Here is a 24,343-nt window from a genome sequence, read left to right as displayed (position 1 = left end):
GTCTGATCATTTCATTTCCTTTTAAAAACCTTTCATTGGCTTCCATTTATCCTAGGAGCGAGCCAGTCCTGCAATTGGGCTGCAAGGGCCTCTTATTGCTTTACTGTACCCATTCCGACACACGTTCCAGCCACACGTGGCTTTCCCTCGGTTCTTACAGTCTCCACACTGTTCCTGCTCCAGGGCCTCACCACCCACTCTTCCCTCTGCCCAGGTCCCCAAAGAACCCTGCATTTACAGTTATTTCCTAGAGTCTGTCCCCCTGGCTAAGATCCTTCAGTGCAGGGACTGTGTCCATCTTGGTCATTGCCGAGTCCTGCGTGCTAAGCCAGTGCCTGGAATCGAAGTAGTGCTGAGTAAGCATTTGGTAAATGTACTTGGAATCTCAGCTGCACAGTAAGCTCCCACCTCTTCACTTACTGAGACTCTCCCAGGCAGTGTCCCGTTTTTCCCAAAAGTTTATTTCAGAAAGAAGCACCTTAACATTTGAGGCTGTCTGTTATGTTATTTCATTTCTACCTAACTCATTTGGTCTTACGGGCACCTGCTGTGAAATGTCTTTTTAAATCTTTTAGCTGCTGCATCTCAGTCTGAAAACTTCCAAGATCAAGTCTTCGAGTGAACGGGTTCTGGAAATGTTGGATCCTTTTGTGTCTCTCCTCATAGACTGCCTGGGTTCCATGGATGTGAAGGTAAGCACCTGTCCCTCCACAGAGCTGGTCCTGCAGAGTACCTAGAACTGAACTCCTAGGTCTATGCAACATAAGATAGTTGGGTTTTGCTCTCCAATTTAGTAATCCCATATGTTCGGATTGCCCTTAACAGTTTATAAAGCCCTTCTAGGTACATTAATTATTTCATTTAATCCTTGCAGCAGCTTCATGAAGGTGAGTGGTGGGTCCCCATGTCAGTAATCATCCTCACCTCCTCACCATCATCACTACCCTTACTCCCTGCTGTGAATCCTTAGAACAGTTCATGGGGTATTTATTATTGTTTCTGCTTTATAGATGAGGAAACTAGGTCTTGAACTAAGTGACTTGCCCCACAACATAGATATAGCATATGAGCCTCCATCTCAGATTCCAAAGCCCACACCCTCCCCCTTCCTCAGATTGTCTGTTTTACAGAAGGTTCTGAGAGCTGATATGCTCTATTCAGTTAGGTAAAAGCTGCAAAGCTGGGATCTCTGCCCTGGTCTTCCTGACCGGAGCCCAGGAAGGCCATTGGCAGCCAGAGCAGTGGCAGTCTTGTCAGGTAGAGCTGAACTAGGTGAATAGGGTGAAGTTTATTCACCAAATGCTTACTCAGCACCTACTTTGACTCCAGGCACTGTCTTGGCTGGAGGTTCAGGGATTCTCATGTAAATCACTTGAGTTTTTTTAAAATATATTTTTATTGCTTTGAGAGAGGGAGAGGGAGAGAGAAAAACATCTGGCCTCCTTTTTTGTATTTCTACTAATTAGAGTGTCACGTATACATAATACAAGCTTAGTAAGAATGATTAAATTTAAATATCATTTTAGAAAATAGAAAAATCATTTATAATGTGTTGTTTTTTAAAAAAAAAAATTGCTAAGATTGGCCAGCCTGTGCAATTATTTACCCGTATAGGTTAAGAATGTAGTAAGTGAACTTGTGGGTCATCCTACAGCAGTAAGTTCTTCTACGGGAAACCTCCCTGCCTTCTTAGACTTCAGCACAGTTCTTCCGGAGAGCTGGGCAGAGCATGTCATTCCTTCAGCATGGCTGCGACTGTGCAGAGAGTATCCCGCCTCAGTGCTGGGTCACTGAGTGTGGTCGCCTCATATGTTGACTGGTTTTGTTTGGTTTTGTTTTCAGGTGATCACAGGTGCTTTGCAGTGCCTGATCTGGGTCTTGCGGTTCCCTCTGCCTTCCATAGAAACAAAAGCGGAGCAGCTGACGAAACACCTTTTCCTTTTGCTGAAGGACTATGCAAAGCTCGGGGCTGCCAGGGGTCAGAACTTCCACATGGTGGTAAATTGTTTCAAGGTGAGGTGTTTTCACTTCCACTTAGAAAAAGCCAGGCCCAGGATTAATATCAAAGTTAGTTTTCCACATCGTCCTTTGTGGTCTTGGTCAAAATGTTTTCCAGATTCATTTGCTAAGGCCAGAGGGCTGGTTTCCTGTGTGAAAAGCATTGATAATGTATTAAATCCTCATTATGTCACTGGATCCTGATTTGTGGGACATTCTGGCATTAACCTCACCATTGACCTTGCAGTGTGTGACCATTCTTGTGAAGAAAGTGAAGTCTTACCAGATAACCGAAAAGCAGCTCCAGGTCCTACTAGCATATGCTGAGGAGGACATTTATGATACATCAAGACAAGCCACTGCGTTTGGTCTCCTAAAGGTACGGTGTCATCAGAATGTTGGGCTTTACAGTTTATGAGCCTCGAGTCAAATACTTAAAATAACATGGAACACAGTGTTTTGACTAGCAGTAGACTTTCAAAATTATGTAATTTATAAAGATGATGATTTTGGTCATTAAAATATTTGAAAGTGAGCTCTGATGAATACTTCCAGGGGATTCTGTACAAATACAGGTATGTACTTGTACTTACCATATTGGACATTGTTTTCCTTTTTTTACTTGTGGTGAAAATATATATAACATAAAGTTGCCTGTTTTAATGATTTTAATCATTTTTCTTTGGGAGGTACTTCAATTATGTTTGAAGATTGCCTGTGGCTACTTTGACACCAGGTTGGCTTATGCCCATCTGCAATGGAACATGAAGAGTATGCCTTTTCCTTCTGTATTTTAGGCCATCTTATCAAGAAAGTTGCTGGTCCCTGAAATTGATGACGTCATGCGGAAAGTATCCAAGTTGGCCATTTCTGCTCAGAGTGAACCTGTCCGGGTCCAGTGCAGACAGGTTTGTAGAGAACCTAGTCCCATAGCAGGGGTCGGGCCTGCCTTCTCCGTTTGGTTTTTAGATAGAGAGATGGAAACATTGACTAAATTCTGAAGACAGCTTTGTGCCATGTTGATGCTTTATTCTGTGATTCAGGAACCCATTACACTCCAGGTGTGCGGAGGGCCCTTTTCAGTTAATGAGAGCATTTTGAGTACAGCCCACCATCTGTAGCATGTTTAGATAGATAGAGCATGATAGCCTGCAGCAAGGATTCCCATGCACTGGTCCAGCCATCGACTAACTACTTACACATATCCTTGTGTGTTGGGTGCTGCCAGAAGAGGGTCAACAAAATTCTTACAGTCTCTGTGTTACAGCAGGCAGGCACAAAACAAAATGCCACAAATTGTTATTTAATTACAGACATTAAAAGTGCCAGGAGGAAAAGATATTATATTTCATCACAGGACACGCCATTATTTATATGTCTCAAAAAAACTGTGACACCAAGGTCAGATGCTACCAATTGTAAGACACATCCCAATTTCAGACTAGGCATGGCCACCTGAGCAAGTTACTTGTTTTTCTGCCAAACTCATTCTCTTCATCTGTGAAATGGGGCGACATCACCCACTTCCTAAGGAAGTAATGAAAAGTAACTGGGAAGCAACCCAGTGTTGGGCACATAGAAGGTATTTAGTAAGTGCAGTAATTATCAGTATTAATGGTATTACCACATTATTGTTATTCTTAAGGGGAAATACAGGGTTGAACCACAATCCATATTCAGTCCACCACATCACACCACCTATCAGAGCAAGAAGTGTTTCCAACATGTGAGCTTAGATTTGGAGCCCTAAACAGCCAAGCCAGGGGTGGGCCAGGACTTGACTCTGGTCAGGTGTGTAGGGCGGGACCTGGGTAAATGAGGTGGGAGGAGAGAGGAAGGGGTACAGTTCTCAACTCAGGAGGCCAAGTTCGCCTAAGCGATCACTCTTCTGAAAGGTCTTTTTAACCTACCAGCCTATCCCAGAAAGCAGCTTAGGAAACAGGAATCCTGGAGCGGTAGGATCCCAATAATCTTTTGTGTGACTTCTGTTCCTAGGTTTTTCTGAAATATATTCTTGACTATCCCCTGGGTGATAAATTGAGACCGAACTTGGAATTCATGCTCGCTCAACTAAAGTAAGTGTAAGCCATAAACTATGCAGAGACAGTGGGGAAGTTTCTTCTCTCCTCTTAATATGGTGGCTGTCTTGAAAAGAACAAGACTAAACATAAGGGCATGTTCTCTGAGGATGATCTGTGAGTCACTGACTTAACTAGCAAACGTAGCAGTTCTGAGTAGCTTTCACTTCAGTATGACCACTGATGGTCACTAGAGTCCACTGAGGAGGATGGTAAAGATCTAACAAAAGTACATGTAAAACCGCACAGCAGTTGGGAAAATGGAGTGTTTTCCACTTTTTAAAAAATAGACTGGCATCTTGAGACAATATTTTAAATTCTTAAAAATAATTGATAAGTTTAAAAGATACTAACGAGTCCTTCTGCTCTTCTTGCCCTAGTTATGAACATGAGACCGGCAGAGAGTCCGCCTTGGAAATGATTGCTTATCTCTTTGACACGTTCCCTCAGGTACCCTCTGTCACAAAGACAAACTGGTAACTGTGTTTCCCTCAAGCCCTTGGGTGCCCATGGTCCTCCCTTGGTGGGGCATCTTGGGATTCCAGTCTCGGTGTGCTCATATGTGCCCGTTTTCTTTTAGGGACTGCTCCATGAGAACTGTGGGATGTTCTTTATTCCTCTTTGTCTAATGATGGTGAACGATGACTCTGCCCTGTGTAAAAAGATGGCATCCATTTCGATCAAATCCTTACTCAGTAAAATCAACCTTGAGAAAAAAGATTTCCTTTTCGATATGGTTACCACCTGGTTTGGAGCAAAGAAGGTTAGGGTTGCTTTGAACCATATTCCAATGGAAACTCTTAGCTTTTGGTGTTCGTACTTTAAATAACATATATTCATTGTTGAATTAATTTTTCCCCAATAGCTTTATTATTTCTATTTATGTTAATAATGTATTCTTATAGTAAAATTTCAGAAGATGTAATAAGTTGTAGATGTAACATAAGAATCATCCATATTCCCACTACATGGTTAATGTCAGCCAGTTACTAATAATGTGTCTTAATTCACATAACCAGCCCCCTTGATGAGTACTTTTGTTTACAATTTTGCTTATTCAGTTGATGGAATGTAATTTTTGTCAGTGATTGTGTCCACTTGCTGACTCTACCACTATTAACACTGGCCCATCTTTTGTGGAATGTAAACAACACATCATAACGTAATACTGGTTTTAGTATTAAAGTGGGACGTGGCAGGATGGTATGAAACTTTTTGATTTTTTAAACATTTAAAATGAGAACAAATCTATTATTCAGTGGATAAAGATGAATCACTTTTTTTAAAAATATGTTTTGATTGATTTCAGAGAGGAAGGGAGAGGGAGAGAGAGATAGAAACATCAATGATGAGAGAGAATCACTGATTGGCTGCCTCCTGCACTCCCCCCGCTGGGGATCGAGCCCGCAACCTGGGCATATGCCCTGACCGGGAATTGAACCGGTGGCCTCTCGGTTCTTGGGTCAACGCTCAGCCGCTGAGCTACAGTACCCGGCTGGGCTGAATCACTTTTTAAAAATGTTTTTCTTGGATATGAAGATTTCTCCATATTCTTGTCACCAATGATCCATTTTCCATTGATTTCTGGTTTCATAAGGAACTGTTAAGAACAGAATCATGCCCACTTTCATTTTATAGTTTTGGAAACAGCCTCCCAGGTTGTGCTAACATTATCTTTTGGTGGCTTCTCTTTGGTAGAGCTTAAGTAGACAGCTAGCTGCCCTGGTCTGTGGAGTGTTTGCGGAAAGTGAAGGAGTCACTTTTGAAAGAAGACTTGGAACTGTTCTCCCTGTGATTGAAAAGGAAATTGATCCTGGAAACTTTGAAGATGTAAGTTATTTGCTAGGAAATGAGAGTTTTGCTAATTTTTATAGTTTTGCTTCAGGTGATATAGCTAATAGATTAAATAATGTGTTCAAAATGCTTTTTTTATTAATAAAAGCAATAGTTCAATGCAGTTGGGTCTTTTTTAAATGTGGACTAAAGTAAGTTTTCTTCCCACAGTATATGACAGAGGTTCTCAAGCAGGGTGATTTTGGCTCCCAGAGGACATTTAGCAATGTCTTACTGGCATCTAATGGTTAGGAGCCAGGGATGCTGATAAACATCTTATAGTACACAGGGCAGCCTCCCACAGCAAAGAATTGTGCAGTTCAAATGTCAGTAGTGTTGGGGTTGAGAAATCCTGATGTACATTTGCACGCTGGGATAAAAATGTCCATCACATGCTTTGCAATTGTTGTCTTAGTTGATTTGCGTCCATCCTGTTTTTAGATCATGGAAGAGACTAAAGAAAAAGCTGCAGATCGCCTTCTGTTCACTTTTCTCACACTGATAAGTAAACTCATCAAGGAATGTAATATTATTCAGTTCACCAAGCCCTCTCAGACTTTGGGTAAAATCTGGAGTAAGTATTATCTTTTTCTTTAAATCTAAAAATAAGCACATTGTTTGTGATAGAATTATTGAAAAGAAATTTGGGAAATCGGAATATGAATGTTTCAGAAAGTGTAATGTCAGGGGGAAAGTTCATAAAAAAAAAAAAAAAGATTTAAAGGGCCTTTTCACATTGATTACAGTGAAACTGTTTCTTTGGGATTAGGGGGGGTGTTAAATATATATATGCATGTATATACATATTAATTATAAATAATACATTTCATTTCTAAAAGAAAGAATATTAATTATGGAAGAGTATAAGAATGGAAAATATTCCTCAAAGTCCTCCTTGCTACTTGATGATAACTTGGTATATATTCCCTTCAGTCTTTTCAGGGTTTGTTTGTTTTTTGAGGTTGCATAATTCCATATAAACTTTTATATCCTGTCTGTTTATACTAGTAGCTATCCCTTTAAATAGCTATAAATAGTCCATCATGTAAATATGCCATACTTTACTAAACCATGTCATTTTTGTGAGATACTTAAGTTATATGTCACTCTTTAAATGAAAAATATCCCAGAATTTTTAATTTAACATATTCAATTTTGTTCAGTCAGTAGGAAATAGACATTGGAATGAATGCTTTAAGTACCCACCTGTTTCAAGAGAACTTGTGATCCTATGAGAAATATATGGCTCCCCTGAGACATGGCCAGATTATTAGAAAGGATCATGTAGAACCAAAGTAAAACCATATTCATGAAATACAGCGACAGAGACTAAAACCCAGATATGACATGATTCAACCAGAATTTTAATCTTATTTCCCAGCACCACAAGGCTTTCCACTGTATTCTCCAAGTGCACTGTATGGAGAGTGGCCGTGAGCTTGAGTATGATCTTTAACGAATCCTATTTAGGAGTATGAGCTCTGAGTCCCAGGCTTGGTTCTGCCTCTTACAGCTCAACATATCACTTGGCCCTTCTGACACATCCATTTCCTCATCTATAATCTCAGATGGAAATGACAGTTCCAACCTCACAGAACTGGTGTGAGGTCTAAAAGCCCTGTGCCTGGCACCTAGAAAGCATCGTAAGTGATAGCTTTCCAGTCAGCTATTGGGAGCCACCAATTTCAGTCATTATGAGAAACACATGTTCGTACGTACGTACGTATGTATGTATATACACACACATTCATTTTAATTTAGAAATTGTAAATGTTAATGCCACCTTATCTCCCTCCAATCTGAAAGTAGTTCTTATGGAGCTGGTTTGTTTTAGGCTTACCTCTCCCATGTCATTTACCACATTAGGAGCTGGTTTGCTAGTTGTTCCCAGTGTCTCTCACCTCATTGCTCCCTCATGTTCAGTTCCCAAGTCCAGGTACATCATAGGTACTCAGGAAATGCCTAAGTTAGTCCTATTTACCACCAGAGTCCAGAAATCTGTTGACATCTGAGAATGTATTTTGGTTCTCTTAGGCCACGTGCATGCTCACCTGAGACATCCACACAACTGGGTGTGGCTCACTGCAGCCCAGATTTTTGGATTGCTCTTTGCCTCTTGCCAACCAGAGGAGCTTATTAGAAAACGGAATGCCAAAAAAGCTAAAAGGAAGCTCTCAGAACCTGTAGCAGTCAGGTTCCTAACAAGTGACCTTGACCAAAAGGTAAGGTTTCTCTAAAACGGTTCTTCCCTCGTGACCCGTGTGCAGTGTTCATTCTGGTTCATGTGATATCCTGGGGTTAGCCCTTGGGAGAAATTCTTCCAGCCAACAACTTGTTGCGTATGTGAGTCTATAGGAATCTTAGGAACCAGAAAGGGGTCACCCTCAAGGCCAGGGTTTTTCAAAGGTAATTTTTAGACTATCAATCTAGTCAGATTTTTGCTTTGCTTATTTAGACCATTCAATATCTTAATGTCTAACTTATCAACATTGGAAAATAAGATTAGTACTGTCTGTCCTGCCTCCTTCATAACCTTATTGATAATTAATGAGGTCATGGTTCATGAAAATGTTAGGAAGGGACCATATTATTTCCATCTCTGATTCCCTAGGGAGCAGCACAATGCCTGGCTCATAGTAGGAACTATGTATATATTGAATGAGAAGAGTAAGAAGGGAAGAGGGGAAAACAGTATTGGAGTGTTGCAAAGTTCCCTTCTAATAATCTCAGAAATCACAATCTGTATCTCCCCAGAGCTTAAATGTTTGTGGCAGGTAGAAGGGAACTGTTATACAATTTTTAGTCGTGAACCTTCCCTCTCCAAATCCACTAAGAAATACCTTGTATTGTATCTGCCAATGTCTATTTTCACAGATGAAAAGTATCTCCCTAGCCTCTTGCCATCAGTTACATTCCAAATTCTTGGATCAGTCTCAAGGAGAGCAGGTAAGTATCATAATGCTATCCGGTTAAATAGAAGGGACCTATTCTACCTAGTCTAGGGCAGCAGTTCTCAACCTGTGGGTCGAAACCCCTTTGGCGGTCGAACGACCCTTTCACAGGGGTTGCCTAAGACTATCCTGCATATCAGATATTTACATTACAATTCATAACAGTAACAACATTACAGTTATGAAGTAGCAATGAAAATAATTTTATGGTTGGGTCACAACATTTAAAGGGCCAGAAGGTTGAGAACCACTGGTCTAGGGAAAGGCTCACATTTGGTGTTTGGTTTTGTTTTGTTTTTCCTAGTTTAATGCTTGGGAAATTAACTGAAATATAAACATATACTCAAATACATATTTAATTATGCCCATATATCTAATTGACTCTGGGATCCATTGGGGATTAGTCTTGGCTGCATTTAAAATTCCTGACAGACAGTACAGTGGGAGGCTGTCTATTAAATATTTTCATCTTTAGTCTTATCTACACCACATTGTGACTAATTATATAATATTGAATTCTTTTTCTTAGTATTTGAAGAGAAAGTAATGTTTTTGCTACCGGGTGGTCTGAGAATTGTCTTAACAGAAGACAAGTAATTCTGTCACAAAAGCTTTATATATTTCCATATTATAAAGTTTAACCACATGTAAAATTATAGAGAAGGCATTTATAAATATGCAGTAAATGTAAATTGCTTTTGAATAGTTGGTCTGCTGCTCCCTTCTCTCTCTTGATAGTGCAGTTGGACTGGTAGTGGTGAGGGAACACAATGTGGCATATGGACAGGAGCAAGGCACTGGCATGTCTCTTGTGAGCTATTATGGACCAGACAGAGCAATACAAGTTAGGAAACTGGAAACTAGGTGAACGCTGTATCTAAAGTGTGATCTCAGCTGGCATACCAACACTTTCGTTTTGTTTTTTAGGTTGTTAAGAATTTGTTGTTCGTAGCTAAAGTCTTATATTTACTGGAACCTGATTCTGGCGATAAGCAAGGTCAGATGAAAGAAGGTATGGAAGAACAAGAAGCTGTAGCAGGTGGTGTGGCCAAAGAGGCAGTGGAACATGAGGCCCATGCAGATGGGAAGGCGGAATCTGACCAAGAAGAGAATGAAGAGGGGAAGAAAGAGCACAGCAAGCCAGCCACGCTGCTGTGGCTGATCCAGAAGTTGTCTCGGATTGCAAAACTGGAAGCTTCTTACTCACCTAGAAACCCCTTAAAGGTGTGAGATATGTACAGAGTGGCTTTTGTATGTGTGGGTTGTTTTTTTAAAAATATTTTAGTGGTGTTAGTGATCCTCCCAAGTTTCTAGGAACTTTTGCACCCAAAACTGAAGCAATAATATCTGCCCCCAAATGGACCTTGTTTTCTATATTATTTGTATGGCTGCAAGTATAAGAGAAACACTTTTAATGTATATTTTCAGAGAACATGCATATATAAGTTTCTCGGAGCTGTGGCGATGGATCTTGGAGTAGACAAGGTGAAGCCGTATCTCCCAGAGATCATAGCTCCTTTGTTCCGAGAACTGAACAGCACCTATTCGGACCAGGGTAACTGCGGCCCCTCTTCTGAGTTCTTTGCACCTCCCTCCTGAATGCTTCCTTCTTCTTTCTTGCCCTCCCTCCCTTTCAGTTTATGTTAAGAAAACAAGATAATTAATAGCAAACAAATAAGGCATGCTTGTGTTACATTTGACTACCTTCGTTTTGCTTTCTTGTGTCTAAGAGTGAACGTTTCCTAAAAGATGTTTTATTCCTAGGCATGAATTTTCAAAGAAAACTGTAATTTGGGGTGGTTCTAAACCTCATAGTGCTATATGAACAATCATGAACTATGAAATATAATTCTCAAGAATTATATGGCAGAAGTAGGAAATAATGTTGTTTAAATATTTCACTTTTTCCTGTCAGCCTCACTGATCCTAAAATGTCTATTTTGCTAATAAGAAAAGAGGGAGTTGGGGGTTAGAAAGAGAAAGTAAAGCAGATGATAAAAAGTTTTAAAATAAAGCAAATGAAGTAACTGTCAAAAGCAGGACCTGCTGTGGTCCTACAACCTTGAGAGTTTACTTCCTCTTAAAGAGGCAAAGCAGTGGTGAAGGTCAGGTCTGCTTTGGTTCTCATCAGCCAACATATCTGACAGGCACTGGGGGTTCAACAGTGGAGAAAAGGCCTAGTACCTATTTTCAGGAAACGTGAACAGGCACACTGAACTCTCCTGAAATTGATGCAGAAATCTGGGTTCTTTGCATTTCGGAGAGAGGAGGCAGGGAAGCTTTTCATCAGCTTCACAAAGGAGTCTTTAATCCACACACCCAGAGTTATGGCCCGAGGTAAATCTCTGTGACCTGTGAATTAGCGAGGGCCTGGAGAAACACACTTACCTTCCCCCACATCTGCAGAGCTAAGCAGGTTAATCCAATGTAGCCCAGAACAGTGCTGTCCAGTCCTCAATGTCTTCTGAGCCAGGATTCTGCTAGGAAGTGGGCTTCATGGTCTCCGGTCTCTTGTTGAATCCTGGATGAGATGGTGGCTGGGAGCTGTGTCCAACACTTTTGCTGATTTTCTCATCTCAGAAATGTAGGGGTTAGTTTCAGATTAGCATTTAATGTTCAAGTAATAAAAGTGATAATGCCGTAGGAGTTTGTATTTCACGTTACTGATTTTGTAGATATTCAGATGTATCCTTTCCTGGGTAACTGTCTGTGGTTATTATTCTGTGTGTGAACAGATCCTTTGCTGAAGAATCTATCCCAGGAAATCATAGAATTACTCAAAAAGCTGGTTGGGCTGGAGAGCTTCTCATTAGCCTTCGCCTCTGTACAGAAACAGGCTCATGAGAAAAGGGCACTCCGGAAAAAGAGGAAGGCTTTGGAGGTAAGTTTGCTGTTTGAAAATACAACACGGCATGTTCATCATGCTTAGTGACTATTTTTAAACGGGTGTGTGTGCACACGTGTCGCACTGACCCAGGGAGGAAGAGGAACTGGCTGTGTTTGAGAAGTGCGGACATTATAGCTGGGGCTTTTCTTTAGTGGGCGTGTAAACATTTGTGATGCTTGAAGGTGAATGAAATGGTCCATGTGTGCATTTGATTTTTATTAGTTTAACATTTACTTTAAAAGTAATAGAACATTTCTATTCTTTTTTCAAGTTTGTAACCAATCCTGATATTGCCGCCAAGAAGAAGCTGAAGAAACACAAAAGTAAAAGTGAAGCAAAGAAAAGAAAGATAGAGTTCTTGCGTCCTGGCTATAAGGCCAAGAGACAGAAGAGCCACAGCCTGAAAGATTTAGCGATGGTGGAATAATGTGCCCCCTGTGCTGACAGTGTCTCATGAACTTTCCAGTGTATCTGCTAGTCAGAAGTCACAGCATGTTTTATTATTTAAGCTAAACTTTGGCAGAGATTGTATATTATAGTTTAATATAATCATGCTCATATTTTTTTAATTAAAACATTTATAATACTACTGTATCTTCACTGTCTAAAAAGCATGCAATACTAACAACGGAGTTTTAAAAAGTTTTAAGATATACTTTAAAACAGCAAGACAGCCCTGGCCAGTTTGGTGCAGTGGATAGAGCGTCGGCCTGTGGACTAGAGGGTCCCAGGTTTGATTCCAGCCAAGGGCACATGCCTGGGTTGCGGGCTCGATCCTTAGTGGGGGGTGTGCAGGAGGCAGCCGATCAATGATTCTCTCTCATCATTGATATTTCTATCTCTCTCTCCCTCTTCCTTCCTCTCTGAAATCAATAAAGAAATAAATTTAAAAAAAAATAAAATAAAACAGCAAGTCAAAATATAGAAGTTAGGGGTAAATCAAATACGATTTATAATACCCTTCTGTAGGAAACTAATACTTCGTCAAAAGGCATTAGGAAAAATCTGCACAAATAGGGAAATATAACCATATTCATAGATAAGAAGATTCAGTATCATAAGAGGCTAGTTATTCCCCAAACTGGATCCCATTGATTAAATGCATATCTGAGCAAAATCCCCAGTTCTTTATATTTTATTTCATATTACCTTAACCAGCTGATTCTAAAAAATTTTTTGTTAATCCTCACCCAAGGATATTTTTCCTTTTTTTTTTTTTTTAGAGAGAGTAGAAGGGAGAGGGAGAGACAGAGAGACACATTGACTGGTTGCCTCCCACATGCACCCTGACCAGGGCCGGGAAACCTGAAACCAAGGTATGTGCCCTTGACTGGAATCAAACCCGGGACCTTTCAGCCCACGGGCCAAAGCTCTATCCACTATGCCAAACCGGCTAGGGATGATTCTAAAATTTATACAGAAGATAAGCTGAGCCATGATGCTCTTAAAAGAGAACAAGGTATGGGGCTTCTCCTGTGAGTTATCAAAAGTGAGACACAGTGCTATCTATAGGAGGAACATGTGGTAAAGTCTACTTCATTATAATTAAGACTTCTACTTAGAAAAAGACTGGGATGTGGTATGTACTGATAAAGGGTTATAATGAATCCCTGTGAATCAACAGTAAAAAAGTGGCATTGCACAGAAGAAATATAAATGGTCCTTAAACATTAACAATTAGCCATTTGTTATATGATTAAATACTAAAGTACTTATGTACTGGTTGGTAAACAGTCACTACCTTGAGACCCCCCCACACCAGAAATTACTATCTAGACTGGTAGGGGGTCCTCCTGCATCAGCTATGTCTAGTTCAATGTTTTTAATCACTCCTGTGTTCAACCTCATTAATAATTAGGAAAATGGAAATTCCATTTAGAAACCTTCAGATTGATAAAGCTGACAATGTCAATGTTGGCAAGAATATTAGCCTTTTATTATCCTATCTAATAAAAGAGAAACATGCAAATTGACCATAACCCCAACACCCTTCCCATTGGCTAATCAGCATATCTTTATGCAAATTAACTGCCAACCAAGATGGTGGCCGGCAGCCAGGCACTGAAGTGAACAGGAGGCTTGCTTGCTCCAGTGATGGAGGAAGCCAAGGTTCCCCACCTGCCGCTGCCGGCCTCTGAGCTTGCACTCTAAGAAACAATGTTGCAAGTATAGAAGCTAAACAAACTCCAGAAACCTGCTTTCAGCCAGCAGGGCTTCAGCCAGCAGGACTGCAACGTGTTTCAATTATAGAACCCAAACAAACCCAGTACCTACTTTCAGCAGCCGAGGTCTCAGAGCTGCAGCCGAGGTCTCAGAGCTGAGCCTCAGAGCTGGAGGTGAAACAGTGTTTCAATTATAGAACCCAAACAAACCCAGTAAAGGAGAGGTTGGGAGCTTCAGGTGCCCACCAGCCTGAAAACGGCCCTCAGCCCCTCACCCAGACTGGCCAGGCACCCCAGTGGGGACCCCCTCCCTGAAGGGTGTGTGACCAGCTACAAACAGCCATCATCCCCTCATCCAGACTGGCCAGGCACCCCAGTGGGGACCCCCACCCTGAAGGGGGTGTGACCAGCTACAAACAGCCATCATCCCCTCACCCAGACTGGCCAGGCACCCCAGTAGGGACCACCACCCTGAAGCAACAAGATGGCGGCTAATTTGCATACTGAAGGCGGGCGGCAGTGCTTGAGGCTGTCGGCGGTCTGGGACCCAGATCCATGTCCTGGCGGGCGGGGCGGCAGCGCTTGAGGCTGTCCGTGATCCTGGGACCCGGATCCGTGACCTGTCGGGTGGGGGGCAGCGCTTGACACTTTCCGTGGTCCCGGGACCCAGATTTGTGACCCTGCCAGGCGGGGGGCAGTGCTTGAGGCTGTCCGCAGTCCCGGGACCCGGATCCCTGAGCCTTCCCGGCGGGGCGGCAGCTCGCACAGGGGCGGATCGGCCGGGGTTGGGCAGGGCAGGACGCCTAGCTTCCGCCCAGCCCCAGTCACTCTGGGCAGGTGAGCAGCACAGAGAGCCTCTGGACAGGGGAGGCAGGCCGGCAGAGGGCAGCCTATACTCCCCACATGGCGGTGGTGACAGCTGTGAGCGTGCCAAGCGGAGCCTGCAGGCTGAGCTGAAGTAGCTCCTGCAGGCCATCAGCGCCCAGGAGTGGCTGCGCAAGATCCGCCTCCTGGCCCAGAAGGTGCAGGATCGCAGGGACAGCCACCGTGGCGGGCCAGACTGACATCCTCCTGGCCACACCATGGGGGTTTGCGGATCTGCTAAGTCAGAGGCCTCTGGTGTGCACATCCCCCCCTGGCGTGCAAACATCCCCCAGCACACTGTCACCCTCCCACGCCTGCAACAGTTGCAAACCAAGCCGTGCACAAGTTCCCCCTACCTCTCCACCGCACTTCCATCAACCCAGCATGCCTAACACCCTCACAGGATGTGCACACATCCCCTCTGATGCGCTCACGTCCTTTGGAGAGTGGGTGTTCTGGGTGCTGAGGGTGGGCGCCTGTGAAATGACAGTGAGAGGGCGGAGTGGTGATGCCCTGTTCCCATGGAGGCCAGTGCAGCTATGAGATCACCTCTGGGGGGTTAATGCAGGTGCTGAGGCAGGAGCAGGTGCAGATAGACACACCTGGTGGGCGCGGGCGGCCCTCGCTGAGGTGCCTTCGGTCAGCGTTCAAGATCAAGAACCCAGAGGCAGAGAGGAATTCCGTCCTCAGTGAAACAGTGGGATAGTCGGGGCGACTGTAGAGGAATGTGCACTTTGGGTGCCAGCACCCATGAGTGAAGGCTGCCCTGACTGAGCCTCGCTTGCTTGGGGCCTAGCTCACTCCTGCCAGGTAGCGGGTGACAGGACGTGCTTTTCCGAATTAATGAGAGAAAATGTTGATTCTCCTGCTGCCCACGAAGGTGGAAAGTGAAGTGGGGAGACATGTGGGGAGTGAGCGAGGTTCCCTGTCTGGGGGTTCCAAATCTGCTGTTGGTTTCTTTCACCGCTGACTAGAGATATACAGGGTGTCCCCCCAAAATGTATACACACTTTGAATACCTACTAATTCCAATGGTTTTAAGCATAAGAAAGAAACAACAATGGAGCTGTTATCTGTTAAAAGTGTGGGCACAAACAGGTAGTTGGACATTCCCTGAGGGGTCTCAGATTGGAGAGGGTGAAGGCCAGACTGAGCCCTCCCCCCACCCCAGTGCACGAATTTCATGCACCGGGCTACTAGTCTATATATAAAAGCCTAAGTGACTGAATGACCGGTCACTATGATGCGCACTGACCAGCAGGGGGCAGACGCACAACACAGGAGCTGTCCCCTGGTGGTCAGTGTGCTCCCACAGGAGCGCCGCTCAGCTGACCGACCCATCCCAGTGGCCCACCAGCCCAGCGGCAGCCACTCACTCCCTCAGTAGTCCTGTAGTTCCAATCTCCTGAGAAAGAGCCAGGCACCAATGGACTGGCGCCATGGGCCTCCTGGAAGTTGGCCTTGGGCACTGTGGCCGCTTCCCCTCCCTAGATGCTCCACAAAGAAATGATAAAAAAGTGGCCGCCAGATGGCTCCCAACGAGCACAGAGATCAGCAGGATGGATCTGGATCCCGGGCTGGCAAGGGTGTCCCACCACCCACCCAGAAGGCCGATTATGTCCTGGCCCTCCCACCCCCCACCACAGGAAGGGCGCCAGACGCAGGGCTCTCCGGATCGGGACTGACAGGGTGCGAGCCCGCAGCAGGTGCAGCGGGGCTGGGATAAGCGTGAGCAGCAGGTGGCACTGGACTGCAGGTTTCGGCCCGATCCCCGCAGGCACCCGAGGGACCCCACCCGTGCACGAATTCGTGCACCAGGCCTCTAGTATAGGATAATGATGGAGTTAGAGTAGTATAGCATATGTATCTGAATCAAATGTTCAAACATTCATAACTTCAGCACCTATGTTTTGATGTAGATTGTGTCTCAAACAAGAGTTCTTACACTTCCAAGGAGTTTGTAATGCACCAAAAGAAAAAATGTGGGGGAAGTTGGAAGGCCAATTTCCATTAATTTTAAGTGATTTAAAATGCATGTATTGCTTTATTAAATTTTTAAATATTGAAAGTTAACACTAAGACAAAATAAAAAAACAAATACCTCAGGGATATTTAGCACAGCTTTGTTTTAATTAGTATTTATTGAGTGCCTACTATGTGCCAGGTGCACCACACTAGATGCAAAGGATACTAACAGTAAGTAAAGTAAGGTCCCTGCCCTCAAGGAGCTTACGTTTCCACAATTTAAAGTGCATCTCAAGTATCCTGCTAACAGAATCCCACCACTCTCAATTTAATTTTCAGTGTAATCACATCATAGCATACCTACAACCAGTTATAAAACAATGTTAAAACTAAAACATACCTTTGATATTATTTGTTCAAGTCTCTTGTTTCTTAGAAAAAATTGAAGGAATGGCCACATGTGCCTAGAACTCATGGGTTGTTTTTTTGTTTTGTTTTGTTTTTTAGATTTTTATAAATACCAACATTCAACTCATGTAACATACCTGTACAGTTGTTTCCTGCAAGACAAGGGCTTTATAATTCATACCATATTAAAATAAATGTATGCTCTTTTATCCCATCTTATTCTTTGCAATAAACCAGAGGGATCAGGATCATCTAAGTTCTGAACTTGGCTATAGCTTCCTGGGCCCTCCTCAGAATTCAAGACTGGACAGCACCTGCCCGTCATGGCCTCACTTCCCCATACTTCTATTTTCACAGTGATCCTGAACTTCTCCACTTGACACTGAGACCAAACAAATTAGGAATGGGTGCTGGAAAATAAGAAGAGTAAATCCCACAGGCAAAAAAAAAAAGTCACATTCATTGGAGTAGAGAGAATGACCAAAAGTGTGAGGGCAAGGCCAGAGGCCAACATCTGGTAGGACAGTGTCAGGGACAGGAAGTGAATCCCTAGTGTTTCTGAAAGGTGAGGAGCACAATAGTATTAAGCTCACTTTACCAGCATCTACTATCTTAAATGCGGTTATCCAACTTACAAAGTGAAAAAATTTCTCCCCAATTTTAGTAATTACTGAGGACTATATTTACTTCTGTTACACTGGAGCCAATTCTGTGGTAGAATGGGCAGTTTGAAAAGTTCCTTTGACCATAACTGATAACCTACGAGTAAACCTAATTTCTAAAACCAAGAATGCTCAATTTCTCCCTGTAGAAACAATAAGATTTTGACTTCACCAATCAAATTTATATGTCCAATTACAAGTAGATAAAAGGAATGAAAGACAGTAAAAACATCTTTTACAATGCTTCTTAAAATATATCTTTATTTCCTTCAATGTGACTATTTTTAATGTGTTGTGAATTCATCAAATATAACCATTTAGGACTGTTTTTACTACCTCTACTAGTATGGACAGATAAATTTACAGGCATTATTTTGAATGTAGTCTACTTCAGTTAGCATAATTTTATGTAGGGAGTTATATCATTTGAACTTACATATGGTGTAGTTCATGGGACAAGCTTCTGACCCTGAAGTCTCACTTTGAGCCTGGCTCCCAGCTTACTAGCAGTTGGGCAAGCCAAGCTATCAACCCAAGACTCAACATGTCCATAAAACGAAAACATTACATTACAATCTGTCCTATCTACATCACAGGGTTCTTGTAAAAATTGACCAGGTATCAATATACATTGAATTTTTTTTCAACTATAAAGCACTATAAAATAACAATTACAGATACATCAGTGACGTTAACTATCAAAATAATTATTTCAACTTCTTGCCTATAACCAAAAACTTTTAAATGAAACAGTTTAAATAAAGTGGTTACTGAGCAAATGAAACTATTACTCACACTGTGTTCCTAGACTACCCTATTGAGTTTACTTTTTGGAAAAGTTTAATTCATTTTAGAGGGGAAAAATCTGAGCTAAGGTATTTATTAGTGTTTATATAAACAATCTGCAACCACTTATTCAAAAATAGGGTTTTTCCCCCTTGATAAGAGTGCATTTTTTAATAGGACTGTATTTGAATAAGAATTCCACACAAATAGAATATATACCTTAATAATACAAGAAAGCAAGGAAGGAATATTTTACATCATACAGACCAGTCAGTTGGTTCATTCAAGATGAGCTATCCTTCCAACCAAATACTTATTTTTTATATTTATTACAAATGTGTAGTCAGTTCAGTATATGCCAACAATCATACACAGCTTTAACATTTAGTAGTGTGAAGCACACTTAACTATTTCCAAAGGGACATGGGATGTGGTCTTCATTTCAGGAGAAGTGATTGGATTACTGCCTGCTCTTTAATGCTTCAACTAACCTGTAAAGAGAAAATGAATAGTTTCATAAATTTAACTTCAAACTTTCAGGTATAGAGTATGATCATTTATAAACTTTATACTGGAGATGGATTCCAAAGCACTTTAAAATATATTTTTATTTATTTCAGAGAGGAAGGGAGAGGGAAAGATAGAAACATCAATGATGAGAGAGAATCACTGATTGGCTGCCTCCTGCACGCCCCTACTGGAGATCGAGCCCACAACCCAGGCATGTGCCCTTGACTAGAATCGAACTGGGGATCCTTCAGTCCGCAGGCCGACGCTCTATCCATTGAGGCAAACCAGCTAGTGCTCCAAAGCACTTTAAATGATAAAGGTTAAGATAGTTATATTAGAAAAATGAAGTTATAGACTCGATTTCGAAGGTTTTTAAGCTTTCATTTGTCATATTCTTTTAAAAGAATAATCAAAAAACCTACTTTCCAGGCTGCTACTTCTACAGCAGGGCTAGATGTGGATAATTCAGAGGTGGTAACTAGTCTCAGTCCTCAAGGAGCTAATAATCTAATAAGGAGATGTACAAATCAATTATGAGACGGTGTAACAAGTATTGTATCACTGATCTGTGACAAGGACATTGGTGTATGTGTGTGGTAAGGCAGTGGGCATGGAGATATGTCAGGAAAGACTCTTGAAAAGAGGAAAGCCTTAACCAAGGTAAGAAATTAGAGGATAAAATGATGCAGAAAAAGAAAGAAAAATGGGAGAAAGCTGGTTTTCTAACTGTAATCAGATAGGTATGGTTGAAATAAAAGCTAAGGCACATTAAGGCAAGTGGAAGATAAGGCTGGAGGAACTTAATACAAGACACTAAGTAATATGAATTTCATCCTTAAGACATAAGGGAAATTACATGTGTACACAGCTGCATACACGCACACACACGAACAGATGGCTTCTAGAAACATTATGCTTACCATTCCATTGCCTCATCAAGGCCAGTGCCTTTGGTTGCTGAAGTTTTGAATATTTGCCATTTTCGGTCCTTCAAGGCAGGTAACCCAAGTGAATTTGCCATCTCTGAGGGAGTCATAGCCTGTTCCATGTCCTGCTTATTTGCAAATACCACCAAAATGGCTTTTCTCAGCTCTTCTTCCTAAATAAACAGAAGATATTTAATTTCCTTTAATCAATGTGCTCCCTTGAGTTTAGGAAGACATGCCCCAAATACAATATTTTAAAAGTACATTTCCTAATTATTAAGACACAATGTTCATTATAAATTATTTGAAATTATAGAGAAGTACAAGGAAAAGAAGCTTTACCCCAATCCTATCTCAAAAACATGGTCACTGTTAACATTTTAAGTATTTTCTACAGCTTTGTAACTCAGATATTTATGGTTTATTTAGTAAATAAATTTCTATATTTAAAATTGCATTTACAGTTACATGCCCTGCTTTAAAACTAAACATTAAATCATGATTTCCAAACAATCAAAATTTTCTCACACACAAAAAAAGGTTAAATATACTCTACACTATTACATGCAACATAAACTATATGACTTTTCCAGTACTAAACTCTCTTTAGATTCTTTTTACTTACCTATTAGAAAAACCCAGGTAACACAGTCATTATATAGAAATCTTTGTATAAATCTCTATTTCCTTAATATAATCCTTTAAAAGTGAAATCAAAATATGAAAACTTTTTCTGGTTCTTGTTACATATATTAATAAACTGCCTTCCAAAAAGTTGTAACAATTTCAATCCCCCCAACAGTATACACTGAGTGGCCATATTATTATGACCTGCCAGATTATTATGACCACCCCATCAATACTTTGTTGGGCCACCTTTCGCCTTCAATACTGCGGCATTAACTCCACGAGATGTTGAAAGGTGATGCAAGGAATCTGACACCATGCCTAATGAATAGCACTGTCCAGTTCTGTGAGATTTGATGGTTGTGGAACCAGCTGCCTGATGGCTCTTTTAACTTCGTCCCACAAATGCTCAATTAGATTGAGATCTGGTGATTGTGGGGGCCACCTAAGCAAGGTAAAGTCTCCCTCATGTTCTTGAAAGCACTCCTGCACAATACGAGCACCGTGGCATGGCGCATTGTCTTGTTGGAAAAAGCCATCTCCACTGGGATACGCCATCAACATGATAGGATGAACTTGATCAGCAATGATACTTAGGTATGTTGTGCTATTCAGACGTTTGTAATGATCTGGCTCTCTAGCAGCTTCAGTGCGAAATTATAGCTAATTTGCCTACAAACATCAAGTGGTCATAATCATCTGGCCACTCAGTGTATATGACAGTGCCTATTTTCAATGCAGCCTTGGTAGAACTAGAAAAATTATATACTTTTCCAGACATAGCATTTTATTATATGATTACTAGAGGCCTGATGCATGAAAATTCGTGCAAGAGTAGGCCTTCCTTCTCCCCACTGCTGGCACCGGCTTCCCTCCGGCACCCAGGACCTGGGCTTCAATCTGGCCACTGCCAGCAGGCACCCGGGACCCGGGCTGTTTCCCTCTGGCTGCCGCCGCCAGGTACCCAGGACCCGGGCTGCTTCACTCCAGCCGCCACCACCAGGCACCCTGGACCCTCCGGCCCCAGCTTCATCTGGAAGGAGGTCCGGAATGACGCCTGGAAAGACGTTCGGTCTAATTAGCATATTACCTTTTTATTATTATAGATTAGGGTATTAAAAATGTATTATTAGCAATATATTTTTCTCTTGTGAACTGTAGTTTATGCCTTCTGCTCACTTATATGATGAGTGGCAGATACTGGTATTATTAAAAACACTAATCCTTGCCCTGGTTGGTTTGGCTCAGTGGATAGAGTGTCGGCCTGTGGACTGAAGGGTCCCGGGGTTCAATTCCAATATGGGGCACATGCCCAGGTTTCAGGCTCAATCCCCAGTAGGGGGCATGCAGGAGGCAGCTGGTCAATGATTCTCTCTCATCATTGATATTTCAATCTCTCCCTCTCCCTTCCTCTCTAAAATCAATAAAAATATATTTAAATAAATAAATAAATACACTAATCCTTAGTCATTGATTGTAAAACAGTGTCCCTGGTTCCGTTTTACTTTAATTTATATTGTCTGGCATCTGAGCTTTGGGGGGATTTTTAGTATGTATTAATAGAATTAAATCTATCTTTTCTTTTATAATTCCTTCCAATCCTTTGACTTAGAAAAACTTTTTCTATCCAGAAATTTTAAACATACCTCTTATATATTCTTATAATTAAAATCATCCACAATTTAATGTTTAGTTCATTTTTAAAGCAGGTATAAAACTATGTGTAAATGTGATTTTAAATGTATACATTTATTTACTAAATAAGCTGAATTACAAAGTAGAAAATACCTATTTTCTATATTTAATTCTTTACTCCATTTAGAATCTATTTTTGTGTATGAAAAAGGTAAAACAATTTTATCAATAAGTTTTGATGCAATAGTCCTGACTCATATTTTACCTGCTTTATATCACATAATAAATGAAATCAAGAATTATCATTCAAAGAAAATTACAAGGCTGGAGTTTTGTTTTTTCTCTACAACAATCTACCCAACAATATTTCTGGAGTAGGAACTAATATGCATAAAAGAAAATTATAATAAAGGCATGGAGGGTAGGGGAAATCTCTGCTCTCCTTTTAATTATTCCTGCATGTAATAATAAATAATGGAAACAGCAAGCAAATGTAGATGTTTCCCCACATTTTAGTAAGATTTTCTTACCTCCAACATGGCAACTAACTCTGATTTGGAAATGCCAATTCGATCTCGGTCACAACTGTCTACTACATAAATGACGGCATCTGTGTTTGAATAATAACATCTCCAGTATGGCCTAAAGAAAATTTAGAAAGGGAGCATATATCATTATTTGAAAAAAGGTTAAACTGATATGTTAATTTATATGCTAGGACTTGGCAAGGCAGGTGGTAGTTACCTGCCAATTTGGTCCCACCCATGTTAGAATCACTACCATAATGATGTAGTGTTTCCAACTGATATCTATCATATCCCTCAGACGTAAAGGTGGAAAGAATGTTAATAAACATTAACTCACAGGAGTTGAAACTTTAGGCTGAGAAAAATCTATTTATTACCTATAGCATCACTAAACGTACTGACAAAAATGTTGTACACGGACCTGATCGTTATATCTTACAAATCTTTAACTAGGAATTAAGAGGAATGGGTTCCTAAAAATTTTTTTTAATAACTTTATATAACAGGCATTAAATTGATCACTAAAGACACAAAGGAGTCAAATGGATAAAGTTAGAAACAGAATCAAAAGTGATTCAAGAAATAAAACACGTTAAAAGGAAGCAGGACATTTGGGGAATGCACTACTGATCTTTTAAGATGGAACCACAGTGAGCAACCACTGACAGTCACCACACATTTACAGTTGCCACGTCAAAGCACAAATGCTGGGCAGGAGACCTGAGTCCCCCAAAGCATCTATGTTCCATTAGCCCAAGGAGTGGGCCTGAAAGGTATTTTTATGAAATCTAAAATAGTCTGTCCCACAGAGGAAGGGGCTGGCAAGAACTAAATGGAAGACCCTTTTAGTAAAAAAACATTAAATCTTGAGTCTCATGAAAACTTTTTTCATTTAAGTGATATCTGAAGAACTGGTCCTTAGATTTTAATTCAATTGAGAGAACAGGCAGGTTTACCACATTTTAAACTAGTTGCTACTCAGCCATCAGAAAAGATGAAATACTGCCATTTGCAACAACATGGATGGACCTTGAGAATATTATGCTAAGCAAAATAAGTCAGTCAGGAAAAGCTAAAAACTGCATGATTTCACTCATGTGTGGGATATAAAACTGCAACTCACAGACAAAACAGTATACTGGTTACCAGAGGGGGATGGGAATGGGGGTGGGGAAATTAACCTTTTGCCTGCCATAAGAGTCTATAGACCAAGTTTAAAATCTTTTTTTTTTGAAAATTTTCAACTGAAAATATTCAAGAACATCCGAATTGTAATATATTTATTTTCATAATATTCATTGCAAACTGATTTTTTAAATTAAATTCAAAATATCATGGCGTGTGGGGATGGTTTCCGTTTTGGACACATGGCAGTTAACTGGTTAAAGGATAAAGGGGGCCAAATACATAGTGATGGACGATGATCTGACTTGGACACAGAGTGCAATATACAGATCATGTATCATAGAAATGTACACTTGAAAACTATATAATCTTATTAGCCAACTAGAAGTCTGGTGCATG

General features: G+C 41.2%; 2 protein-coding genes across 2 annotated transcripts in view; one reads left to right on the top strand and one right to left on the bottom strand.

The window, feature by feature from the left end:
* The window catches only part of UTP20 (UTP20, small subunit processome component), an 85,508-nt gene extending 73,172 nt beyond the window's left edge, over positions 1-12,336 (top strand). Inside the window, exons 48-62 of the mRNA XM_006084088.3 lie at positions 576-692; positions 1,843-2,013; positions 2,246-2,377; positions 2,796-2,906; positions 3,994-4,073; positions 4,457-4,526; positions 4,657-4,839; positions 5,775-5,906; positions 6,351-6,483; positions 7,944-8,131; positions 8,784-8,855; positions 9,788-10,084; positions 10,289-10,415; positions 11,596-11,741; positions 12,019-12,336. Coding sequence (XP_006084150.1) covers positions 576-692; positions 1,843-2,013; positions 2,246-2,377; positions 2,796-2,906; positions 3,994-4,073; positions 4,457-4,526; positions 4,657-4,839; positions 5,775-5,906; positions 6,351-6,483; positions 7,944-8,131; positions 8,784-8,855; positions 9,788-10,084; positions 10,289-10,415; positions 11,596-11,741; positions 12,019-12,174 — 2,115 coding nt within the window. The 3' untranslated portion in view covers positions 12,175-12,336. The remainder of the gene's footprint in view (positions 1-575; positions 693-1,842; positions 2,014-2,245; positions 2,378-2,795; positions 2,907-3,993; positions 4,074-4,456; positions 4,527-4,656; positions 4,840-5,774; positions 5,907-6,350; positions 6,484-7,943; positions 8,132-8,783; positions 8,856-9,787; positions 10,085-10,288; positions 10,416-11,595; positions 11,742-12,018) is intronic.
* Positions 12,337-16,882: 4,546 nt separating this feature from the next.
* The window catches only part of ARL1 (ADP ribosylation factor like GTPase 1), an 11,952-nt gene continuing 4,491 nt past the window's right edge, over positions 16,883-24,343 (bottom strand). The window contains exons 4-6 of the mRNA XM_006084087.3: positions 22,823-22,934; positions 20,025-20,203; positions 16,883-19,085 (exon numbers count right to left, since the gene is read on the bottom strand). Of these exons, the coding sequence (XP_006084149.1) occupies positions 19,055-19,085; positions 20,025-20,203; positions 22,823-22,934 (322 nt within the window). The 3' untranslated portion in view covers positions 16,883-19,054. The remainder of the gene's footprint in view (positions 19,086-20,024; positions 20,204-22,822; positions 22,935-24,343) is intronic.

This window comes from Myotis lucifugus, unplaced genomic scaffold, assembly GCF_000147115.1.
Source record: "Myotis lucifugus unplaced genomic scaffold, Myoluc2.0 scaffold_10, whole genome shotgun sequence".
Lineage (NCBI taxonomy): Eukaryota > Metazoa > Chordata > Mammalia > Chiroptera > Vespertilionidae > Myotis > Myotis lucifugus.
This window is presented reverse-complemented; position numbering and strand designations above follow the sequence as displayed.